The 26,982-nt window shown below is 40.1% G+C and overlaps 1 protein-coding gene across 1 annotated transcript in view; it reads right to left on the minus strand.

Annotated features, from left to right (window-relative positions):
* The window catches only part of LOC114642849 (butyrophilin subfamily 1 member A1-like), a 45,769-nt gene extending 19,159 nt beyond the window's left edge, over positions 1 to 26,610 (minus strand). The window contains exons 1-3 of the mRNA XM_051922408.1: positions 26,478 to 26,610; positions 16,797 to 16,871; positions 16,080 to 16,109 (exon numbers count right to left, since the gene is read on the minus strand). Of these exons, the coding sequence (XP_051778368.1) occupies positions 16,080 to 16,109; positions 16,797 to 16,869 (103 nt within the window). The 5' untranslated portion in view covers positions 16,870 to 16,871; positions 26,478 to 26,610. The remainder of the gene's footprint in view (positions 1 to 16,079; positions 16,110 to 16,796; positions 16,872 to 26,477) is intronic.
* Positions 26,611 to 26,982: the final 372 nt, after the last annotated feature.

Consider the following 26,982-nt stretch of genomic DNA (forward strand, 5'->3'; position numbering starts at 1 on the left):
TTTACCTATTATTATTTTTAGATGTTTATTATTTCCATTTGTTTACACAGTTCACTCAAGTACAGTATTTCTTTTTGTTTTTTTTTTTCATCTGTTGTTTGTGGTGCCGTATTAGACTCCCCAGATATGAATGAACAGTATATGCACAGCAGTGCTTGAAGTGGATATACATAAGTGCTGATACCCTATGTGTTACACTGATGTGTTCACGTGAAGAGCAATGAATGTGGAGTGTTTCCATTTTAGAAATTTGAATGCAACTATTTAAGACCAACATTTTTCCTTGGCGTGTTCAGCACCATGATCAAATAGCAGGGGTGGGAAAGGGGGTCAGGTTTCAGCACTGCAACCAGGGGCTGGAGGCCAACAGAGTGGAACAGAAAACCAAGATGAGGGTCGGTAGTCAACAGCAAAAAAATGCACCTGCTAACCAAAAAGCTTTGCATCTTCCTTAAGCGTTCCCAAACATTTCGTTTCCATTTCACAATATGATCATGTCTCTTTTTTTCTGTCCAGCACACCAGCCCATCTTAAGTTATGCATTCAATGTATTGGCTAGCAGTACTATTCCTGTGGCCCATCAATTGTTTCTGCTGCATGGTTCATTTGCATAAAGCCTGTTCACAGTGCAGCACAGAACATATGTGCTGCATAACATTAACAGGTATTGAAAAAAATTTAAAAATTATCGACCAAAAAGCATATGTCAGCTAATTTTCTTTTTTCTATAATGTCACCAAATTTCTATCAAATCCATCCAGGCATTTATGAGGATTTGAGGTTATCTGGCTTTTCTATCATGGGAGGTTTTACCCCTAAATATTCATATATAGAAATGTCCTTTCCTAGAAGATACCTACTGACCTAGATGTACCATCGTGTCAAATTTCAGTATTTTAACTAAATGTAAAATAGTGCTTTTGTTGATTAGTGGACTGAGGGAGTCAACATTTTATATGTATATATATAATATATGAGGTGAGACACAAAAATAACCGGACTGGGCTTGGAGCTTTCCTAGAAAACCGTCTGGAGGTTGGCTGGATGTGAATCATAGAACCATATCCCCTCCTACATGCCCTCTCAAGCCACCGACAGGCTAGGTGTATTCTGTGAATAGCCCGGTCAGTATTTGCACAACAATCGCTACAAGAGTTCTCACGATTATGTCAGGTGAAAAAATCAAACAGCGAATCAACATCAAATATCTCGCAAAATTGAACAAAACGGCCACAGAAACTTATGAAATGCTAAAGACAGTGTACAGTGATAACACAAGTTTTTGAGTGGCACAAACGTTTCAAGGAAGACAAGAAAATGTAGAAGACGTTCAATGCCCAGGTCGCCCACGCTTGTCTCATGCCTTTTCCATAAAGCAGTTTTTGACTGACAGAAACATTCCTTTCCTCAATCATCCTTATTCGCCCGATTTAGCTCCCTGTGATTTTTACTTGTTCCCGAAAATCAAAAGTGACCTGAAGGAAACACATTTTTCTTCAATAGATGAAGTGAAGACAGGAACGGCAAGCCTGTTGAAGAGCCTCAAGCAAGAAGACTTCCAGCACTGTTGCAATCAATGGAACATATGTATAGAATGGTGTAGAGATCAGGAGGGGGTGTATATAGAAGGTGACAATGTTTAGAATGCTGTAATTCATCAATAAATATTTTTTTTTTACCAAACTGGTTATTTTTGTGTCTCACCTCGTATAGTTTTATGTTGTTTATTTTAACAAGCATATCTGGGTTATTTGTGAAAGTTAGTCTATTGCCACATTTGAATCACAACAGATAAATTGAAAGTGTTAATGTAGACTTATACTAATTTATGAACCTTGTTAATAAATTGTACAGATCTTATCATATTTCTTGCTTCCCAGCTGGAAAATGAAACCTACGTTAACTTTTTGAGCATCTTGTTAATTGTGTTAATTAATTATTAGCATTGCCAAAGGCAAGACTAATATTTAATTAAATGGGTGTTTTAAACCCTATTTCCTACAATGTATCGTTGCTAGACCGTGCCTCCACTGATCAGGTATGGAAATCTGTATTGTTGTCTGTATATTGATCTGGCAAAATTTTACATCTGATGCCCTTTCCAATGTCACCCTCCCCATTTATCTGGGCTTGGGACTGGCACGAAGAAAGACACTGGTTTGTGCATACCTTGTGGCTGGGATATTGTATTATGAATGTAACCCCCTTGCAACACCTTTCCGTTATCGGTATGCAAGGTCCTGAGCTCTTTTATAATGGTGTCGCCACCTCTATGGTGGGAAGGTACACAATCACCCACCTTCAACCTTATAATCAATAATCAAATCAGTTACTCAAATATATAAACAAAACTCTCTTTACTAAATTGAAAGTGAAACAGTTTTTTTTTAAATTGATAATTTACAATATACACACTATACATAAAACACAAACAGTAACTTATTTATAACCCGATATATATATTGGTCCCGACACTATTGGTGAGCTCACCCGGACATATTTCCACAGTCAATGAATATTACTCAATCCGTTGGGGGCCCCAAACGTAGCTCGGGTGCGTAGTGGCCAAACAAACAACACAAAAACTGGCCCCTTCACTTGAGAATTTACTCAAGCCACTTTAAAACAAATAAACAAAAAAAACACACCGACCTTGGTTATATATATTCCTCCTTCTCCCTCTCTCTCAAACACCCTCTTTACTCACTGATCACCATTTCTGCCTTGTGTCCTGCCTGCCGTCTTTCCCTTTATCAACCAACTCTTCTTTGTGTTGTAGCCGTTTGCTACATTTAACACCCTCTTTCTTTCTCTCTCTGTCTTGTTTCGGCGTTTTGCCTCAACCTGCCTCTCTTTTCTCTTTCGTTCTATTCGTCTTGTTTCAGCGTGCTGCCTCAACTCCGACTTTCTCGTTCTTTCTGTCTTGTTTCAGCTTGCTGCCTCAACCGTGACTCCTTCTAGTTCTTTCTCCGTCTTGTTTCAGCGTTGTGCTTCAACTGCGACTCTCTTTTCTCTTTCTGTCCGTCTAACTTCGGCGTGATGCCTCAAATGCGACTCTCTTTCTTTCTTTCGTCTAGGCGTTTTGCCTGAAACTCTCTTTCCTCTATTCGTTTAGGCGTTTTGCCTGAACTCTCTTTTCTTCTCTTCCTCTCTCACACTCCCCTCTTCTCCTTTTCGTACCTTCTTTTTTTTTTTTTTACTCACTTGCAACCCGGTCTTTTTTTTTTTTCTGGCCAATCCGAGGACACCTACGTATACATCCTCAACTTCAATAAACTTTATTTACACAAAACTCGCAGTTATATATATATATATATTCCTTTTTTTGAAACCTGACCCAGGTTACACCCTCCCCCATCTAAAGTCTTGATGTCCCCATCAGACTCGTTTCACCAATTCCCTTAAGGGGTAAGGCACAAACCTAGCACAAGTAGCACATGAATTTGCATGGTGAGATGAACCTTTGTATTTCTCAACCTCCTGAACCTCTGGTCCACCTCCAATCTGTAAAACTATTCCCTGGTGTATCACAGTCAAAGGCACATCAGTTGGCTCCCCGATACGGTCGTAAGTCAGACGGATAACGGGCTTCACCATTCGTCGGGGTATACCGTCTGTCACAATTCCTGCCCCTTCCTGTGAATCACTCATACTAGGAACAGCTCCCCTCTCTAAATTGTCGTTCCCCACAGCCTCAGAGTCCAAATGACCACCATTTTCACTTTCAGTTTCTTCCAATGATTCAGGCTCCCTTTCTACCTCATCTGCCTCTGACCTACATTCTACGTTATTACCTGGTTCAGTAGAAGTATATGGCAGTGACTGAGACAAAGTCTTTAACTGTGGCAACCCTTGTTCTGTAATCACTCTACTTGGCTCATAATAATCTTCCACCTCTAATCCAGACAAATACTCTTCAGACTCAGAGTCAACTACAGTACTTGTACTTGGAATTTCGTTTCGGTTGGGAAAGGCATTCTCATTGGGTACTCTCCGCCCCCTAGTCATTGGCCTCCGACTGGACTTTTCCACCCGAGGAGCGGTAGGTATTCTAACCAGTTGACCTATTGGCAATAGATGGTCTCTATGCATGGTCTTCACCACTCCAATTCCATTCTCTGGTTTAATACGGTAGACAGGTAAATTGGGCAATCTCTCCACCACTATATAGGGATCAGATTTCCATCTATCCATTAACTTATGTCTTCCTGTGATGCCAACATTCCGAAGCAAAACTCTGTCACCTTTTTCCAGGGGGTGTTGCTTCACACTTTGGTCATACCGAGCCTTATTTTTAAGATGTGATCGATTTGCTGCTTCAGATGCAAGCTGGTAAGCTTGGTGTAACTCCTCCCTCATCCTTCTGACATAATTTTGGTGATTAACATTATGACTTTCATTCAGAGAAGTGCCGAAACAAATGTCGATAGGCAACCGTGCTTCACGTCCAAACATCAGCAGATAAGGGGAATATCCTGTTGCATCATTTTTGGTACAATTATATGCATGTACTAACTGACTAATATGCTGGCTCCATTTTCCTTTCTGGACTGGATCAAGAGTGCCCAGCATTGACAGCAAAGTACGATTAAACCGCTCGGGCTGTGCATCTCCTTGAGGGTGATAGGGAGAAGTCCTAGATTTTTTTATTCCCATCATACTCAACAGTTCTTTAATTAATCTGCTCTCAAAGTCACGGCCTTGATCAGAGTGGATCCTAGATGGGAGTCCATAATGCACAAAAAATTTCTCACACAGAACCTTAGCCACGGTTATCGCTTTCTGGTCTTTGGTAGGAAAAGCTTGGGCATATCTGGTAAAATGATCAGTTATCACCAATACATTAGCTATTCCCCTAGAATCTGGCTCTATGGATAAAAAATCAATGCACACTAGGTCCATGGGCCCACTACTTGTTATCCGATGTAAAACTGAAACCCTTGTAGGAATTGTCTTCCTGGCTATACATCTGCCACAGTTTTTTACATACTGCTCTATCTCCAACGTCATTTTGGGCCAGAAAAAACGATCTTTAACCAGCTCCGTAGTACATTCAATACCAAGGTGTCCACAATCGTCATGTAGTGCCTTCACCACCATTCTTCGATATTTGTTGGGTAATACCAGCTGTTGCCGCTCTTTCCCCAGTGTTGTTTTAGTTACTCTGTACAGTAGACCTTCTCTCACCACTAATTTATTCCCCTCCCGTTGTAGGAGAGTGGCATCCGTACCATCCCTGGGTAAGGAGGTTGCCAAAGTTCCTTTCATCACATCCTGTCTAACTTTCCCTATGAGGGAATCTGATTCCTGGCCTTTCTGTATCTCCTGTGGGGTCAGTTGTACTAGTGGACACATCTCCAGATGTGTGGGAAATGCATATGCTGGTGGAATGGCTGCAGGTGAAACGCCCAACTGGTCCACTAGGCGATAAGAACCCTCAAAATTCACCTGAGTGCATATTGGTCTGCAAATGGCCTTAATCCCTGCCTGTGGTATCTCTGTCCAAGGTTCTCCATCATCCCTTTCATATGGATGCCTAGATAGCATATCTGCATCTATATTGTGTTTTCCAGGGCGATACTGTAGGTTAAAATCATAGGTAGATAATGCAGCGAGCCATCGATGCCCAGTGGCGTTCAGCTTAGCCGTAGTCAACACATAAGTTAATGGGTTATTGTCCGTACGGACGGTAAACTTTACACCGTATAGGTAATCGTGGAACTTGTCTACTACAGCCCACTTGAGTGCCAAAAATTCCAATTGGTGTACTGGGCAACGCCGCTCACTGTTGCTAAGTTTACGACTTGCAAAAGCCACAGGCCGCACACCTTCCGGGTACTCCTGGTTAAGTACAGCTCCAAGCCCATTCATACTGGCATCAATATGTAAAATGTAGGGCTTACTGGGGTCTGCAAATGCCAATACAGGGGCGTGAGTCAGACAATGGATTATCTGCCGAAACGCTGTGGTACAGGACTCATCCCATCTCTCATCAAAAGGGTCAGCTTCTTTAAAATATTTCTTTGTAGTTGCAATAGTGCGTCTCCGATCCCGTTGCTTAGGAGGAAAACCCTTAGTGAGCTCCGTTAAAGGTCGGACCACGGTGGAGTAGTTTGCCACGAAGCGCCTATAGTAACCACAAAATCCCAGAAATGACCTCAGTTCTTTCAGATTACAAGGCGGCTTCCAGCATGTCAACGCCTCTATTTTTTCAGGGTCGGTGGCAATGCCAGCTGCAGATACAATGTGCCCCACATATTTAACACGAGGTTGACAAAATTGACATTTATCTACAGAGACCTTTAACCCAACCTCCTCCAGCCTGTCAAGGACCCGTAGTAACCGTTCTTCATGCTCCTCTAAAGTCTTGCTAAAAATAATTATGTCATCAAGATATACCATTACTTGAAGAAGATGCATATCTCCCAGAGCTTTCTCCATCAGTCTTTGGAAAGTGGCAGGAGCTCCTGTGATACCTTGGGGCATCCGCTCGAACTGGTAGAACCCAAGCGGGCATATAAACGCAGTCTTCTCCTTGTCTTTATCTGCCATTGCTATTTGATAATATCCGCTGCAGAGGTCTAAAACAGAGAACCATTTGCTCCCGGCTAAACAGTCTAACGCCTCTTCAATGCGCGGTGTGGTATACTGATCCGGTATGGTGCGACTATTTAACGTACGATAATCTATGCACATTCTTATGTCTCCATTCTTTTTCCGAGCCACTACAATGGGTGAAGCATAAGGGCTGCGGGATTCTTTGATTATTCCAGCGGCCATCAACTCCTGTAGATGTCGCCTTACATCCTCTACATCAGCAGGTGCCAAGCGGCGTGATCTTTCTCGAAAAGGCCTAGCATCACTTAATCGAATATGGTGCTCCACTCCTTTCACTAATCCCACATCCCACTTTTGCACTGAGAAAACATTCTGTCTCTCAGCTAATTTCCTACTAATCCTCTTCTTCCATTCTGGTGAAATTGGGGAATCCCCAAAGTTAAAAAACTCCGTCTTCAACTCCTGGGGTGCCTGGGGTATCTTCATAGGGGCTGTCACTGTGTCTACTTTATAAACTTTGGCTATAATCGTCCCCACTGGAACCATGGTCTGTCTCATGGACTCGTTCTGTATCAACACTTTAACTTGATCACCTTCTCTGTTTTCTACGGGGAGTACTATTGGCTGCACTAAGAGTCCCAGTGGAAGGGCGTCATCTGCGGAGACATCTACCATAACAATATCTGCAGGCCCACACTGTAGCTGCTCCAGTTGACAAATGGCATAGCAGTCTCCCAGAGGTGCGATGGTTAAGGGTTTGGGTCCCACCCATCTTACTACTCCTCCAACCTCTTCACGTAATTGTTGATTTTGCACTGCAGGCTGTTGGGGAATCTCGCTCACCTGGGAACTTATACGTAGTGACTGTGTCCACTTGGCTCCAATAGTTCCCTGACATAGTTTAGACAATCGCATGAAAAGATTAGCATTGGTCCCAATAATCACAGGCACATGATCTGGACCTCTAGGCTCCGGACAAACTAATGCCAGTACTGATAAAGACTCTTTCACTCCAGTCAAGTCCTGGGGGAATTCAAGTTCCACTATTACGTATCCTTTATATGGGTAACTGGACTCACTCAGACCCCATATGCAAAGCCCTGATACTGGGTACATAGGCACATGCGACAAATGCTTGGTATACCACTTTTCAAACACAATGGTCACCTGAGACCCGCTGTCTAATAAAGCACTGCAGGGGACCCCACATACCCTAACAGACAATACAGCTGAGGGTCCCACTAGTCCCTTTGGCAAATCATGGGTAACCGGCGAAATCTGTGTAGTATGTTTCTTAACAAAATAACTTTGTTGGTTCTTAGCAACCATAGTTCCTGGTGCACTGTTCTTTAATTTACGCATCGCACATAACAACTTCTGTATTACCACAGTATAGTTTTCAGCATTTTGACATCTATTTGATACATGACCATCCTCTCCACACTTATAGCAGAAGTAATCATCTTTTCTCCTTATGGTTGGAATCTTCCTATCACCAACACTATCTCTATCCACTTCACTGGATTTCCCAAAAGTCTTTTTTGACTCAGGTATATGTTTCTGCAAGGAATGTACAGTTAACACTTTTAGCTCCCTCTGCAGGTCCAATGCTTGTTTCTGTAATGCCTGCAGTTCAGCATCTTTCTCCAACTTCATGTTTTTTGTCTGTTTTGTCTCAGCAGGGACACTTGCAACTTGGGACTGTGCCAATCTAGGAGTCTTCTCTAACTGTACTTTCAAATCGGAAATTTCTGCTTTTAAACTGTTAAAGTCAAATGACCCAGGATTAACCTCTTCCTGCACATGAGCTGAGCGAACTCGGGGTTGTTTTGTGCTCCAACTGGACTGTTGTCTACGCTCTTCCCATTCCTCCTCCTCACGAATTTCGGTGAGCAGTTTCAAAAAAAATGGGGGGTTTGGCTTTCTCTCCCTTAGCCTGAGATGTAACAGCATAATTTCAGACTCAGTAGCCCCTCTTAATAACTGTTCCACCCGGGCTTTATCTGCTAGATCAGCCGAAAGACCTCCTTTCCGCACTACTTTAGCAAGTAACTTCTCTAATCTCCTAAGGAACGCGGACAATAGTTCCCCTCGTTGCTGACGTAGCATCCTAAATGCAATGTACAAGTCTTCCCCTGACTCAGTTGTCCCAAATATATTTTCTACAGCCTCAATATATTCTGCAGGCCGAGCATCAGGATTAGCCACTCTTACGGCTTGAATGACTTCTAAAGCTGGCCCTTTCAGACTCTCAATCAACCTCCTCCGTTTTTCTCTATCGGAGCAGTCACATTCCTCCACCATAAGCCTTGCTTGATCAGCCCAAACATCTAAGCCTTCTTCACCTGCAGGTGTGGGACTCACACCAGAAAAAACCCTTAAACGCCTATAGGCATTATTTTCATTTGAGGGCCTGACTGTCTTTCCTATCAGCTCCCCAACAGCCCGGATAATAGACTCTGGGTTACTTTGACCAGACTTATCACACATGTACAGAGCTTGTACATCGTCCATAGTCATCCCTTCATCTTTAAGTAGTTTTTCAAATTTTCCAGCGAAACTTTCTGGGCTACCACTCACTCTATTGGTAGTCACCAGTTTCCAAACACCCCCCTCCCCACCATTAGGTAATACTTCTGGGGGAAGTGCTGCTGGATCCACCTCAGATCGGCATTCGCAAAGCACCTTTAAACTCCTCTGTGTAGGGCTGTACATTTTGCCCCTTACTCGAACACGTCCTAAAACTTTAATACCATGCAAGGCTTCCTCAATATGTGCTATCTCAGTGTCTTCTCTTATACCAGTTAACATTACAGCATGAGCAGGGTCTATACCTTCTCCTCTGCACCAGTTGCGCAAGTCAACCGACAAGAGATTACTCCCTTCTGCATCTTCCATGCTTACACACACAAACAATCCTGTGTCTCACCCAGCAATGTATTAAACCACTCAAGAATCAGACCAGCATAAAATTCAAAATTTGAACATTACACAATATACAAGTTTCACAATAATATCACAGAACATATACTTTAAATAGAAAGAAAGAAAACTTAAAGTGAACCCTTAGGTATCCAACGTAAATCTTAAATAAAATATCCCAGCGGTGCCTCCATGTCTAACCCCCTTGCAACACCTTTCCGTTATCGGTATGCAAGGTCCTGAGCTCTTTTATAATGGTGTCGCCACCTCTATGGTGGGAAGGTACACAATCACCCACCTTCAACCTTATAATCAATAATCAAATCAGTTACTCAAATATATAAACAAAACTCTCTTTACTAAATTGAAAGTGAAACAGTTTTTTTTTAAATTGATAATTTACAATATACACACTATACATAAAACACAAACAGTAACTTATTTATAACCCGATATATATATTGGTCCCGACACTATTGGTGAGCTCACCCGGACATATTTCCACAGTCAATGAATATTACTCAATCCGTTGGGGGCCCCAAACGTAGCTCGGGTGCGTAGTGGCCAAACAAACAACACAAAAACTGGCCCCTTCACTTGAGAATTTACTCAAGCCACTTTAAAACAAATAAACAAAAAAAACACACCGACCTTGGTTATATATATTCCTCCTTCTCCCTCTCTCTCAAACACCCTCTTTACTCACTGATCACCATTTCTGCCTTGTGTCCTGCCTGCCGTCTTTCCCTTTATCAACCAACTCTTCTTTGTGTTGTAGCCGTTTGCTACATTTAACACCCTCTTTCTTTCTCTCTCTGTCTTGTTTCGGCGTTTTGCCTCAACCTGCCTCTCTTTTCTCTTTCGTTCTATTCGTCTTGTTTCAGCGTGCTGCCTCAACTCCGACTTTCTCGTTCTTTCTGTCTTGTTTCAGCTTGCTGCCTCAACCGTGACTCCTTCTAGTTCTTTCTCCGTCTTGTTTCAGCGTTGTGCTTCAACTGCGACTCTCTTTTCTCTTTCTGTCCGTCTAACTTCGGCATGATGCCTCAAATGCGACTCTCTTTCTTTCTTTCGTCTAGGCGTTTTGCCTGAAACTCTCTTTCCTCTATTCGTTTAGGCGTTTTGCCTGAACTCTCTTTTCTTCTCTTCCTCTCTCACACTCCCCTCTTCTCCTTTTTGTACCTTCTTTTTATTTTTTTTACTCACTTGCAACCCGGTCTTTTTTTTTTTTCTGGCCAATCCGAGGACACCTACGTATACATCCTTAACTTCAATAAACTTTATTTACACAAAACTCGCAGTTATATATATATATATATTCCTTTTTTTGAAACCTGACCCAGGTTACATGAATATAAAAAGAGGTATTGTATTGTCCTGTCCTTGGTATGACGTTAAATTACCTCTGGCTCTGCAAGTGGTACTCTAACTTGCAGGGAAGACTTGGGGGTTGGTGCCACTCCAACCACTGTAAAAATGTTACGCAACTCCGAAACGACAATAGGGCTCCTTTCTGCCCTTTGCAGGAGTAGCTTTGCAGTAGCAGTCCATAGGAAAGTTGCTTGCATTACGAAGGGAATGGGGGAAAGCCCTCAAGAAGCCTCATCACTGGGAAAGTTGAAACTACCAGAGAGCCAGTGGGTTGAGGCCTGTTGAGGATCAGAACTGGTGTCATTCAGGTCACAATTTAACTGGACCCATCTAGTCACAACTATTTCTTCTGCTGTCTGAATAGTTTCTTAAACTCTGTATTTCAGTGGCGGCACACTCTGAGGTGTGCAGACCTGGGAGTGGCCATATCTCTATAGATGGGTACACCTTTTATTGGTCTGGTTGCTCTGATAGTTGTCATACGCTGTTGTTGTGTCAGATCAACATATTATGAGACTCAGATTATGTCACTATCTGACTGCAAAGTTCAAGTCCTCATTGTGATTTCTTTTTTCTATTTTTTCCAAAAAAGAGTTATAATGGAGCATTTCAACCACAATAAAGCAAATAACTTACTGAATGACGTTGGGTCACTAAATACTAATGCAACACATTTTGAGTCACCATCAAAGGTGGACAGTATTCACAAGAATATAAATGATGTTTTCACAGCAGGTAATGGGAGCTGTCTGAGGTTTCTCTCAGCACATCCTCAGAAATTAATGCAACACGTGTGTGAGATGCAGTACCAGCAAAAAATCGGGGGCACAGTGCGTTCAAGTTGGAATGTGATATCAGAGTCTTTGTTTACTATCAACATGTGACAGCAAACTGCTTTGCAGATCCTAAAGGATCAATGTGTGTGCTTTGATGTTTGATAAATGATTCGATGTGGTGAAGTAAATCATCAGACTTAAATGCTGACATACAAATGTATCCGTGGTGTTTTTCTTCATCTATTTCTCGCACAGGCAATACAAGTGTCGCATATTACCCATCATAATGACACAATACATTTTAAAGGTCTCACATACTATCTCTTTTTTCTTTTTTACTTTTGTTCTCTTTTTTTTTTTTTTGCACCTTCACAACAGCATCAGAATGTACAGAAACGTATTTAAGACACAGAGAAAAAAAAATTAGTGAAGTAAAAAAAGGTCTATTTCGTGATTAAAATGGAAATTTAATCTCTTAGTTTATTTTGGAATTAAAATAGTACATTGTAAACGTCATCTTAAAACCGACCTAGTTGTTAATCCTTCTGTGCTTCTGGGGCTTCCTCCTGCACTGACAGCAGTGGCAGGAAGCAATTGCCACACAAATTACATTAAATTTATGATATTCCATCTTTATGCACATTTAGAATCCTTAGAGTTATACTTGATATCACTTTCATGATGAAATGTGTTAATGTAGTATGTTATATTTTACATATAAATCGTTAACTTCATTTAAATAATTAATGCTGTTCATAATTACACATGTGGCGGCGGCACGGTGGCGGAGCGTTAGTGCTGCTGCCTCACAGTAAGGAGTCATGTCCCTAATCTTCCCTGCCAGGAGTCTGCATGTTTTCCTGGTGGGTTTCCACAGTATGCTACGGTTTCCTTCCAAAGACATGCAGGTTTGGGGATTTGGTGAAGCTAAAATGATGCTAGTAGATGTGTGTATTCACCTTGCGATGAGCTGAAGCCCTGTGAGATTGTTTCTGTCTCCCTGGATTGATGGACATAGTCATTAAGCATCCAACCTTTTCAGAGATATTGTAGCAAGGTGTCCTAGGAATTTAATGGATGTTTCAGGCAATTCACAACATGCCAAAGCAGAATGTTGTTTTCTCACAATGATGATGTCAAAGACATCTGGTGGAATCCTCAAGATTTACATGAAGGACGCACGCAAGTATAAACAGTGCACCGCTTGCGTAGCAGTAGAGTCCGCAGGCAAGTGCATAGCGTCTTGTGAAGTATAAACCTGGTCCTGAGAAGCAAGCTTTACAGAAATGTAATTAAGAGAGGAAGTGTCAGGCAAGAGAGGTTGACACACATGAGGAAACCAAGGAAAGGCGTAGAAAGAACACTGAGTATACACATTGTCCAGCAGAGGTTGACACATGTGAGGATACCAAGAAGAGGTGTAGGAGGAGCTGCTTCAGGTACATGTAAGGTAAAAGAGGTCAAAGCATGCAAAGATACAGAGACAAAGCTCAGGGACAGACATAAGAAAAGGTGGGTGTATATCTTCCTCAAACAGTGTTTGCACATGGCTAGCTACATGTGGCTCTATCACGAGTCAAGAGAAGAGAAGATGAGAAGGTCATGATGGCTGGTGAGGAAAGAAATAATGATAAAAGAAGCATAGTGTTGAGAGACGTCCTATAGAGCTAAAAGTAGAACAGGGGTTAGCTGGGTAAGGAGAGGCAAATAGTAGCAGTAGATTTTGGTGTAAATTATGTTTCAGTTATATGTTGATTAGTCAGATATAGAAGTAGACATCCATCCATTTTCCAACCCGCTGAATCCAAACATAGGGTCACGGGGGTCTGCTGGAGCCAATCCCAGCCAACACAGGGCACAAGGCAGGGAACCAATCCTGGGCAGGGTGCCAACCCACCACAGGACACACACAAACACACCCACACACCAAGCACACACTAGGGCCAATTTAGAATCGCCAATCCACCTAACCTGCATGTCTTTGGACTGTGGGAGGAAACCGGAGCGCCCGGAGGAAACCCACGCAGACACGGGGAGAACATGCAAACTCCACGCAGGGAGGACCCGGGAAGCGAACCCAGGTCCCCAGATCTCCCAACTGCGAGGCAGCAGCACTACCCACTGCGCCACCGTGCCGCCCCAGAAGTAGTCATGCATAAATTAATTTTGTTTGATGAAGAAAATAATTATTTAAAAAACATTTTTAAGTTTGTTAGCCGAAAGAAGAAGAAGTTATTAACTGAATTACATTTTTCCTTAGTCTCCATGCAAATCATAAACTTAATTATATTTACAACAATTATCAATGTAATAAAAATATTTTTTTACATATATCATTTACATCAAATATTTTAACATTTATTTTATAACCTGTCTTTAACAGGTAAGGGTAACTTGTATGAAAGAATAGATAACAATTTAGTTACTGCAAAATTGCATCTATTACTCAAATAATGTTACATTACAAGACCTTAACAAAGGCTTCTCTTGATCTTGTTAACACTAAGAAAGCATCAATAAGGTTGTTACTCATTTCTATGAAATGTGGTAAATTAAGAGCCTTTGATATGCTGGTTAAATTACTTGTGAATATGAAAAGTTATGCTCAAATATGTAATATCAGGACAATCATGTATCTGGTTATTTTAGTAAGCCACATTATAGAGAAAAATAAACACTTTAATGTTGCTTCTTACATGTTATGATTAAAAGATGTAATTTTGAAGTTACAGTCATATGAAAAAGTTTGGGAACCCCTCTCAGCCTGCATAATAATTTACTCTACTTTCAACAAAAAAGATAACAGTGGTATGTCTTTTATTTCCTAGGAACATCTGAGTACTGTGGTGTTTTCCGAACAAAGATTTTTAGTGAAGCAGAATTTAGTTGTATGAAATTAAATCAAATGTGAAAAACTGGCTGTGCACAAATGTAGGTCCCCTTGTAATTTTGCTGATTTAAATGCCTGTCACTGCTCAATGCTGATTACTTGTAACACCAAATTGGTTGGATTAGCTCATTAAGCCTTGAACTTCATAGACAGGTGTGTCCAATCATGAGATATAAAAGGTATTTAAGGTGGTCAATAGCAAGTTGTGCTTCCCTTTGACTCTCCTCTGAAGAGTGACAGCATGGGATCCTCAAACCAACTCTCAAAAGATCTGAAGACAAAGATTGTTGAGTCTCATGGTTTAGGGGAAGGCTACAAAAAGCTATCTCAGAGGTTTAAACTGTCAGTTTCAACTGTAAGGAATGGAATCAGGAAATGGAAGGCCACAGGCACAGTTGCTGTTAAACCCAGCAGGTCTGGCAGGCCAAGAAAAATACAGGAGCGGCATATGCGCAGGATTGTGAGAATGGTTACAGACAACCCACAGATCACCTCCAAAGACCTGCAAGAACATCTTGCTGTAGATGATGTATCTGTACATCGTTCTACAATTCAGCACAATTTGCACAAAGAACATCTGTATGGCAGGGTGATGAGAAAGAAGCCCTTCCTGCACTCACGCCACAAACAGAGTCGCTTGTTGTATGCAAATACTCATTTTGACAAGCCAGATTCATTTTGGAACAAAGTGCTTTGGACTGATGACACATAAATTGAGTTATTTGTTCATAACAAAAAGTGCTTTGCATGGCAGAATAAGAACACCGCATTCCAAGGAAAACACCTGCTACCTACTGTCAAATTTGGTGGAGGTTCCATCATGCTGTGGGGCTGTGTGGCTAGTTCAGGGACTGGGGCCCTTGTTAAAGTCGAGGGTCGGATGAATTCAACCCAATATCAACAAATTCTTCAGGATAACGTTCAAGCATCAGTCACAAAGTTGAAGTTACGCAGGGGTTGGATATTCCAACAAGACAATGACCCAAAACACAGTTTGAAATCTACAAAGACATTCATGCAGAGGGAGAAGTACAATGTTCTGGAATGGCCGTCACAGTCCCCTGACTTGAATATCATCGAAAATCTATGGGATGATTTGAAGCAGGCTGTCCATGCTCGGCAGCCATCAAGTTTAACTGAACTGAAGAGATTGTGTATGGAAGAATGGTCAAAAATACCTCCATCCAGAATCCAGACACTCATCAAAGGCTATAGGAGGCATCTAGAGGCTGTTAGATTTGTAAAAGGAGGATCAACTAAATATTGATGTAATATCTCTGTTGGAGTGCCCAAATTTATGCACCTGTCTAATTTTGTTATGATACATATTGCATATTTTCTGTTAATCCAATAAACTTAATGTCACTGATGAAATACTACTGTTTCCATAAGGCATGTCATATATTAAAAGGAAGTTGCTACTTTGAAAGCTCAGCCAATGATAAACAAAAATCCAAAGAATTAAGAGGGGTTCCCAAACTTTTTCATATGACTGTATCTAACCTAAAGTGTTACCAACTAATCGATTCTGCTAGCATTAATGAATACCTCTTTAGCACACTTACCATTATTCCTTTTACACCATATGTAAAAACCTAAAAAACATATTAAATTTAGTTAGTTTTTGTTAAGCTAATTTTCTCAACTAAGATATACACTTAAATTCATTCATGCTTCCCTCTCATTCAATTGAACTTATTGTTACAGGGCATACTTCCCATTTACAAGTCTGATAAGCTTTATACATTTAGAAATGCAATTTTCCTCAGCTCATAAAACTAAAAATGACATCCACTAACAATCACTTAACCTAATGTCAAATGTGTTTCAACAAATCATACCCTTTTTTCAGCCTCTTTACTTCCTTTATGGTTGCAAGAAATGTCAAATCTGGATGTGGAGACAAATCCCTATATATCATGACAATCAGCCTAAGAGGAGATCTTTAGAATGTGGGAGGAAAGAGGGTACATGGAGGACAAATGAAGAGACACAGTGAGATCATGCAAGTGTAACATTGTGAGTGACCAGGCTGGAAAAAGAACAACAAGTCAGAAGTGTAAAACACTCCACCACTGTAACCCCCACACTTTAACACTGCACTTCCAAATTACTGTTTACTGACGTTAAAATGCATCCATCTTTGTTAAAGGTAGGTTGAGGCAAGTCTCTTTATAATGGTGCCTTTTTATGTGATAAATGCCAAATAAACAAATGTGTTGTGTTGAGTAACTGAGAAAATGAAAATAATAATCAAATAATAATTTATATGAGCTACTTACATGCAAGAATAGTAGCGAATAAGAAAAAACATAAAAAAATTAATAATAATGCAGTTATCTTCCACTTGTCCATATCTGTAAAGAAAAACAGAAAAGATAACACCATATCTCATTCAAAACTCTTCAAATATGTATATTTTCCATCTAAAAAGTTTCTGCTCGTTACCATTTCAAACAAAGAGATCTTTGACAGACTTTTGCATTTCAATGCATACCATCATGGATTTCTTTTACATAAATGTTCTGAAGTGACCCTGCAAAAGATTCCATGCATATACTGTATATACTACTCAAAAAAATTAAAGGAACACTTTTAATCAGAGTAAAGCATCAAGTCAATAAAACTTCTACTGATATTGATCTGGTCAGTTAAGTAGCAGAGAGGGTTGTTAATCAGTTTCAGCTGCATTGGTGTTAATGAAATTAACAACAGGTGCACTAGAGGGGCAACAATGAGACGACCCCCAAAACAGGAATGGTTTAACAGGTGGAGGCCACTGACATTTTTCTCTTCTCATCTGTTTCTTCCCTAGTTTTGCATTTGGCTACGGTCAGTGTCACTACTGGTAGCATGGGGCGATACCTGGACCCTACAGAGGTGGCACAGGTAGTCCAATTTCTCCAGGATGGCACATCAATACGTGCCATTGCCAGAAGGTTTGCTGTGTTTCCCAGCACAGTCTCAAGGGCATGAAGGAGATTCCAGGAGACAAGCAGTTACTCTAGGAGAGCTGGACAGGGTGGTAGAAGGTCCTTTACCCATCAGCAGGACTGGAATCTGCTCCTCTGGGCAAGCAGGAACAGGATGAGCATTACCAGAGCCTACAAAATTACCTCCAGCAGGCCACTGGTGTGAATGTCTCTGACCAAACAATCAGAAACAGACTTCATGAGGGTAGCCTGAGGTCCCAACATCCTCTAGTGGGCCCTATGCTCAGTGTCCTGCACCGTGGAGCTCGATTGGCATTTGCCATAAAATACCAGAATTGGCAGGTCCACCACTGACACCTTGTGTTTTTCATAGATGAGAGCAGGTTCACCCTGAGCACATGTGACAGACGTGAAAGAGTCTGGAGAAGCCGTGGAGAACGTTATGCTGCCTGTAACATCATTCAACATGACCGGTTTGGTGGTGGGTCAGTGATGGTCTGGGGAGGCATATCGATGGAGGGGCACACAGACCTCTACAGGCTAGACAACAGCACCTTCACTGCCATTAGGTAGTGTGATGAAATCCTTGAACCCATTGTCAGACCCTATGCTGGTGCAGTGGCTCCTGGGTTCCTCCTGGTGCACAACAATGCCCAGCCTCATGTGGTGAGAGTATGCAGTCAGTTCCTGGAGGATGAAGAAATTGATACCATTGACTGGCCCCAACTCTCACCTGACTTAAATCCAATAGAACACCCCTAGGACATTATGTTTCAGTCCATCCGACGCTGCCAGGTTGCACCTCATACTGTCCAGGAGCTCAGTAATACCCTGGTCCAGATCTGGGAGGAGATCCCCCAGGACATCATCCCTTGTCTCATTAGGAGCATGCTCCGACGTTGTCAGGCATGAATACAAGCACGTGGGGTCATACAAACTACTGAGTACGATTTGGAGTTGCTGCAATGAAATGGACTCGCCTGCGACATAATTTTTTTCAGTTTGATTTTCGGGATGTCTTTGAATTCAGCCCTCTGTAGGTTAATAATTTTCATTTCCATCAAACGATGTGGCGTCCTTTCATTCCTAACACATTACCCAGTCCATATCAGTAGAGATAGCCAGCAGGATTTTTTTTTCCATTGAGATCTGATGTGTTTTCAAAGTATTCCTTTAATTTTTTTGAGTAGTTTTATATATCTATATATATATATATACTAGCAAAATACCCGCACTTCGCAGCGGAGAAGTAGTGTGTTAAAGAGGTTATGTAAACATATATATACATATACATATATACATACTAGCAAAATACCCGCGCTTCGCAGTGGAGAAGTACTGTGTTAAAGAGGTTATGAAAAAGTAAAGGAAACATTTTAAAAATAACGTAACATGATTGTCAATGTAATTGTGTTGTCATTGTTATGAGTGTTGCTGTCATATATATATACATATAGACATATACACACACATATACACACATATACAGATATATTATATATACATATACACATATATTTTTAATATATATATTTTTTATATATATATATACACATACATACATACATATACACACATAGATGCACTTACAATAACATAGAAATCAATATAAACGACATTAACATCATTATCATATGAGAATATGAAGTAATATATAAGAAGCACATTTCATATAAATATAAATTATTAAACAGTAAAATCTTCTTCAATAATTTGCTACCGTGGCTTTTCGTTGGTCTGTCCAGGATTTTAAATCACCTGTAGCTTGCAAACCGTTTCACGTATTGACTTGAAATGTGGTACACATATAATACGTCACGTCTGCTATCTGCTTTATGGGTGATGAATGTATTACTGTTTTTATGTTTATTTTATTTTAGAATCAACTCCTATCTGCGCACACCAGGGCAGCCGTGGGCAGATGCGTATGGTGTATTCACTCCATGTTATCGTGCATTGCGCTGTCACTGGTATTTTCATAAAAGAATTTGAACAATATATAAGAAGTGTATAAATTATTAAACAGTAAAACATTAACATTTAAGAAGTAAAGTTACATTGAGTACTACTGCAGTGCCTTCAGGTATACCTCATTTTTTCTTTGCCCATTACATGCTTAAATGTATACATTTTTTGGTGTACCTACCCGAGAACACGCGACATATCACCGACCGTGGGAGAAGCATGGATTTTAAACGCGCGTTGAGTTCATCTGCTGGTCTCCCTCGTGGAATAACTGGTAATGTTTGAGTAAAATCTACAGCGAGTAAAACGACATTACCTCCTTTTTTTTTTTTACGATCTCTGAGATCTTGCTTTTATCGGTTCAAGGCTTCATAAGCTCTTTTATGTTCAATGTTGTACTTAATAAGTACTAATTATCCCAAACCATCATCTTTGAATGTTGCAAGACTTTCGCCTTGTATGTAGATCGGGGTAATTACATTCATTGCATTCCTAGTCTGAATCACAATCTGATTGTATGGGTGGTTACCTGGCACTGTAGGGTTGCCACCCGTCCTTTAAAATACGGAATCGTGCCGCGTTTGAGAATGAAATTGCGCGTCCCGTTTTGAATCAATACTGGACGGGATTTATCCCGTATTTTTTTTATCATTTTTTTTTTAAAGCAGCGTCTCATGCAAATCATCCCACACGCATTTTATGAAGATGCCTCCTTTCCTACTTTTGATTGGGTAATACTTGATGTCATCGTTAGTTTGATTGGTGTTTTTAACTGTCCAGTGAGGAGGGCGTGTCTTTTAAGTACAGTCTGCAAAGTGTTGGCACTGAGATATGGCGTCAGCGCCATAGTTGAAGCCCCTAACGTTGCGGTCAGCAAGTCGGCTAATATCCGCCATGTGCCGTCTTTCAGTTGCGAGAAGCAGATCATAGAATGGTTGAAACTGTTGCCCCTAACGTTGCGCCACGGCGTGTGGTTCGTTTATACCTCGTGTCTTCTCATTAAACTTTTATCTCGCGAATATGTTATTGCAATCCGCAGCGGGAGCGTTTCTATAAACTTAATTAAAACTTATGTTTTACACCGTGCTTTGTTTCCCTTATGAACATGCTTGTAGGAGGATTGTGGGTTCGCTTCCCGGTTCCTCCCTGTGTGGATAGCGCTTTGAGTACTGAGAAAAGCGCTATATAAATGTAATGAATTATTATTTATTATTATTGTATGCTTAACTCGCTCCGTTCTCAATTGTTTAATAAATTTTTTGCTCTTCTCTGTTTGCGGCTGTTCCTCCATTTCCCCCTACTTCATTGTTTTATCTCGCGAATGTTATTGCAATCCTTAACGGGAGCGTTTCAATAAACTGATTGAAAATAGTTTTGCATTTACCTTTTTAGTAAAAGGCGAGCTTTTAAGCCTGAGAAATCACCGCGTAAATACACACGTTTAATTGGACATGTGTTAATATGTATGGTTACACAGTATTAAAAGACAGTGAACAACGTCATTTACCTTCGTTCCCGCGTTTCATAAAAGGTGAGCTTTTAAGCCTGAGAAATCACCCCGTAAATGCACACGTTTAATTGCACATGTGTTAATATGTATGCTTACACAGTATTAAAAGACAGTCAAAAATTAACGTCATTTACCTTCGTTCCCGCGTGTGACTCGTGCTGTAAATCTCTTCCTTGTTTTCAGTTCACGTGATTACGTAGGAGGCGTGATGACGCGATACGTGACTCCGCCTCCTCCATTACAGTGTATGGACAAAAAATATGTTCCAGTTATGACCATTACGCTTTGAATTTCGAAATGAAACCTGCCTAACTTTTGTAAGTAAGCTGTAAGGAATGAGCCTGCCAAATTTCAGCCTTCCACCTACACGGGAAGTTGGAGAATTAGTGATGAGTCAGTCAGTGAGTGAGTGAGTCAGTCAGTCAGTGAGGACTTTGCCTTTTATTATTATAGATACACATCCACATATATATACATATATATATACACATATGAACATATATATATATATATATATACACATACATATACACACATACATAAACACACACATATACATATATACATACATACATACATAGTGCGTTATAACACAGGCTGTGATTGTTACATGGGAGGGAGACGACAAATCACAGCTTCCCGCTTTCTAATCGGGCCTGTGATTGGTGCTTTGACTGATGCCCAGATCCCACAGTATCTCCCCTTAGGAGAGGCGTTAGGCAAGTGTAATTGAATAGCGGTGCTGCAAGTTTAGCTTTACACCTGTTTTTAAGGCTTATTGACTGAAAGGGGCTTTCATGAAAAAAGTTAGGGCTTTGCTACAGGATACACCCTCCACAAGTTAAGGAAGTAAAAATAAAGGTATATATTTCTGTTTTATTTAAACCTTTTAAGTTTGTATGCGGGCGGCATGGTGGTGCAGTGAAAGGTGCCAGTTAGGAGACCCGGGTTCGCTTCCTTGCGTGGAGTTTGAATGTTCTCCCCGTGTCTGTCTGGGTTTCCTCCCACAGTCCAAAGACATGCAGGTTAGGTGCATTGGCGATTCTAAATTGTCCGTGGTGTGTGGGTGTGCGTGGGTGTGTGCGCCCTGTGGTGGGCTGGCACCTTGCCCGGGGTTTGTTTCCTGCCTTGTGCCCTGTGTTGGCAGGGATTGGCTACTGTATTTAGGATATAGCGGGTTGGATAATGGATGGATGGACATTTGTATGCATAGCCCTATTTGCCCGTTTTCGTTTTTTTTCTTTCTTCAGTAATATTTCAGCAAACCTGGAGCTTGTCAGTTCAAATCCTGGTACTGACACCACTGTGTGACCCTGAGGAAGTCACTTCACCTGCCTGTGCTGCAAAAAACAAAAGTAATGTAACAAATTGTACCTCAGATGTTGCAAGTTGCTGGAATAAAGGCATAAGTCAAATAGATAAATATGTATTATACACATAGGAACTATTCATTTATTTAACTATTCAGTTAAGTCATCTGCAGCAAACCTTTATAAATGAGGGTTTCTCCTTTTTAGATAGTGCAAACTGTTTCTTCTTCATTGAGGTTTTCTCTTGGAGAGCTTTTTTCATTTCATTGAAAATTAAAGCAGCAGCTGCCAAAATATGTAGCTTTCTTATTAATTTTTCAACATTGTGTAAAATAACTTTATAAAGTAACATAAAAGGTTTAAATACCGGTTATCCTTTTACACTAAAATATTACTAAAGAGATACAAAAAAAGTAAAATGCATATGTTGTTTTTCTTTAAGGAGATTAAATATTACTGAAGAAAGAAAAAAAAAAACTAAAACAGCCAAATGGGGCTATGCATACGAACTTAAAAGGTTTAAATAAAACAGAAATATATACCTTTATTTTTACTTCCTTAACTTGTGGAGGGTGTATCCTGTAGCAAAGCCCTAACTTTTTTCGTGAAAGCCCATTTCAGTCAATAAGTCTTAAAAAGAGGTGTAAAGATATTGACAATAAGCTACGCAAACGCACCAAGACATGCAATCGTTTAAATCAAGGCGCGAGTCGAAAAACACCATCCCATACTATTAGTTAACGATTAACACATTTCTATATGTATTGTAAGCATACAATACAACTGATAATATGTTGCGCTTATTTATCTGGTGTACTGACATTTTTACACGTTTAACGGCTGAAATCTAACAAGGTTTGTGCCCTTCAGAATGAAAACAGTTTGCATTTACCTTTTTAATAAAAGGCGAGCTTTTAAACCTGAGAAATCACCCCGTAAATGCACACGTTTAATTGCACATCTGTTAATATGTATGCTTACACAGTATTAAAAGACACGCAACAATTAATGTCATTTACCTTCGTTCCCGCGTTTGACTCGTGCTGTAAATCTCTTCTTTGTTTTCAGTTCACATGATTACATAGGAGGCATGATGACGCGATACGCGACTCCGCACCCTCCATTACAGTATATGGACAAAAAAGAGATTCCAGTTATGACCATTACACATAGAATTTCGAAATGAAACCTGCCTAACTTTTGTAAGTAAGCTGTAAGGAATGAGCCTGCCAAATTTCAGCTTTCCACCTATACGGGAAGTTGGACAATTAGTGATGAGTGAGTCAGTCAGTCAGTCAGTCAGTCAGTCAGTGAGTGAGTGAGTGAGTGAGTCAGTGAGGGCTTTGCCTTTTATTAGTATAGATATATTTTGTGAACTTGAAATTTTCGATCGAGTGTATTTATTTTGATTTAAACTATCTAAAATATTTCCAGGGCAAGATGCAACCTGTGAACATTGCACTCTAGCTCCAGCCTCACTGGGCCACGTGTTTTGCATGTGCACCAGATTAACATAATTTTGGACAGAAATCTTTGAATGCCTATCAGACAGCCTTGGTGTCACAATCACTCCTAACCAGATGGACTTAAAGAGGAGAAGAACAAACAAACTGTAATTGCTTTTACCTCACTACTAACATGTAAGCTTATCTTGCTCAACTGGAAGAATCCCAACCCATCACTTCTTTTAAGGCAGTGGGTAACTTATGTCCAATACTATCTGAAATTAGAAACAATCAAATACTCAGAGGATCTGCTCAAAACTTGTTTTTAAAAATATGGTAGGATCTAATCAATAACGTTTTAGAATAAACTTCTATATCAGGAAAAAAGGTACTCTTCCTTCCTTGCTGCTTTTAAAGATTTGATATTTTGGCTGACTTTCCTCTCTTTCTTTCTTTTGGGTAAGGGTTTTGGTTTTATTAAGTGTGAATTGATTGTTTGGATTGTTATTTGTTTTTAGATAAAATTAATAAAAATAATTTAAAAAAATGTATTATTTATTTTATTGTTTAGTCCCATCGTGTGTGGACAATGGTTGCTGCTGCTTTGTGGATGTAATGTTGTTTTTATCTGGGCAATGTTTCCCACAGTTCACCAGGACAGTGCAACGATGATGTCATTGATGTGACTATTTAAAGGTTGTTCTTTTTGCTTCTGATTTATCCAAGAATGTATAAAAACTTGTGAACTCTTTGGCAATCATTTCTTTGAATTTTCTGGCATAAAAGAACCTATTTCTTTCCGATTTTTGATGATGATTTTGATTTTTACCTTTTTGTTTTAATGAAAAATAGAATTGCCTTCTGGCTAATGAACTTTGTGTGTCTCTGGTTATATTTTCTATTCCAGTCCATTTCAAAAAATCTTTCTGTCTCATAGACTGTTAGAGTCAGAATCTCAGTCACTACAGAGATTAGTAAAAGTAAAGTTTGCTTTGGTATGTATGATGAAATTGTGCACTTAAAAAACAACATACAGGTCATTTAAAGAGGCACTGAGAAATTAACTGAATGTAAATATCAAGGGGTTTAAACAACAGCCCTATCCAGTTAGCCAGCCTTGGCATAAGGAAAATCGGTCTGAATAGTTAAGCTCTGTGTAAAAATGTAATCCTGGTGCCTACAGTAATTGATGAGATGAACATTATGGTTATGATGGATAATGAGGCAGTGGAACATTTTACTAGCAAATATATTTTATAAGCACTTGGTATTAAACCACTATCCTTGTTTATCAGTAGATGGGAATCCAATTGGCAAAGGACTGTTAGATTATATTAGTCCTCCTATACACTTTAAAATAGGTCTGTTTAATCAAAAAACTATTATGTTCTTTGTGGTTTTTTTTAAATACATATCTCAACTTATTTTGGGCATTCCTTAGCTAAAAAACATAATGGGAAAGCCAACGCTTTATCAAAAATGCTTGATCCAGAAAAAGTCCCTTCTGAACCTGAATCCATTATACATCCAGAAACGTTTATTGAGGTCACTATAACGCTAGTCTGTAGAACAATTAGAATTCAATCTGTGCATAATGTAGCCATAATGTAGAGCACTTTAATATCAAACACAGTCATTCCTTGCTAGTGTCACACCCAATGAACGGTGTGACGGGCGGCTGGGTCTCATGCCCAGCCGGAACGCCCCTGCTGCATATGTTCCAGGGGAGCAACCATGGGCAACTCAATACCTCCCCTGGGATGCTTGGTGGCAGCCTCCTTGGCCAACGGTGATGGGAGATGGAGTCCTCCACAGCCTGGTTAGGAGCTGGGGTGGCCGCTATGGGGTGCTGCATGGATTTAACAGCCCGGCTGGACAAGTCTTCAGCCCCACCCAGGAATGCAATTAGGACCAAGTGGTCAAGCACCTGGAACACTTCTGAGTGGGCTATAAAAGGGGCCAGCCACCACCACTCCACGGCCAGAATCAGGAGGAAGAGGATGAGGTTGCCTGGGAGGAGTGGTGGTGCCAAGGTGGAGAGTTGTGTGTCTTGTTTAAGTGCTTTGGGAGTGTGTATTGCCTGTGGGGTTCACAGGGAAGACCTGCCCCACAAGTGAAGAAAAATAAAAAGCCTGTTGGATTTTACACGTGCCTCTGCGTCAGTCTATGCCGGGTCGGGCGCTATATAGCACCGTTTACAAGGTCTAAGAACGGAAACACTGACTTTCTACTTTTCCCTTTAATTGTATTTTTTATGTGGAAGAATGTGTGTTGGTTTATTTTTAGTACTTTTCTCACTTAGCAAATGAGTTCATACACTTCACTTCTGGATTACTTCATATAGTATCACTATCTGGTGATACCACTTTAGCATTTTACATTTAGTACACATGCTGTTACATATTGTATATATAGCATACTTCTCTTCAGGTTTCATACAAATATAAATGTAAACTTAATTATGAACTAATGCACAGTATTCCATGCATAATATCATAAATATCAGATATAGCACATAAAACTGCAATATTAACTTTACTCCAGTTCTTGCCTAACAAACAGGTTTTCAAATCTGAAAGTTTTAAGATGTTGCTTTTGTTATTGTGTATTAGGGCAGCTGTATTTATCTGCAGATATATTAACTTAAGAAGATAAAGACATTGTACATTTTGTTTAAAAACAGTTTTTACAATGACGTGTTAATTAAGCATTTCAGGTCACACAGTGAGGCAGACAGAAGGACTAGAATAGCAAACATCTAACTTAAATCAAAGTATCATAAAAAAGTAAATTCACTCACCTTAAGAGAGAGAAGCATAATATATGTATATGTTCTCGTGTTGGATGAAAATGCTGAATTGAAACAAAAGCTCCTTATTAATCTATAATCCACTGGCTAAAGTAAATATTAACCTACGCACACAGATCACCTGCAACTTCCTTGTTCTTCCTGTTCTACTTTATTGCCAATGACTAAGTATTACTCAATCTGCTTTAATTCTGCCTAACATCTACTTTAAAAACAGAATTGAAGCATGTATAGGCTTGAACTTGTCAGGCTTCTTGTAATTTGTACTCTTTTAATTTACTTTTTTTTGCTGTAACTGCATAGAGTGCAAAAAAATATCCTTCTTTTTGTTATGTAAGGGCCAATGAAAAAATTATAAGTGAACCATTCATATACGGTATCAGTAGAGCCTCCCTGCTGTTCAGACTCCCTTTATTGTGAATTGAGAATTTCCCTTGTTTTTGTACCTGTACTTGAAATCTGGTCATGAAAGTTATTTACACAGCGAATGAAAGTT

Source organism: Erpetoichthys calabaricus, chromosome 2, assembly GCF_900747795.2.
Source record: "Erpetoichthys calabaricus chromosome 2, fErpCal1.3, whole genome shotgun sequence".
Lineage (NCBI taxonomy): Eukaryota > Metazoa > Chordata > Cladistia > Polypteriformes > Polypteridae > Erpetoichthys > Erpetoichthys calabaricus.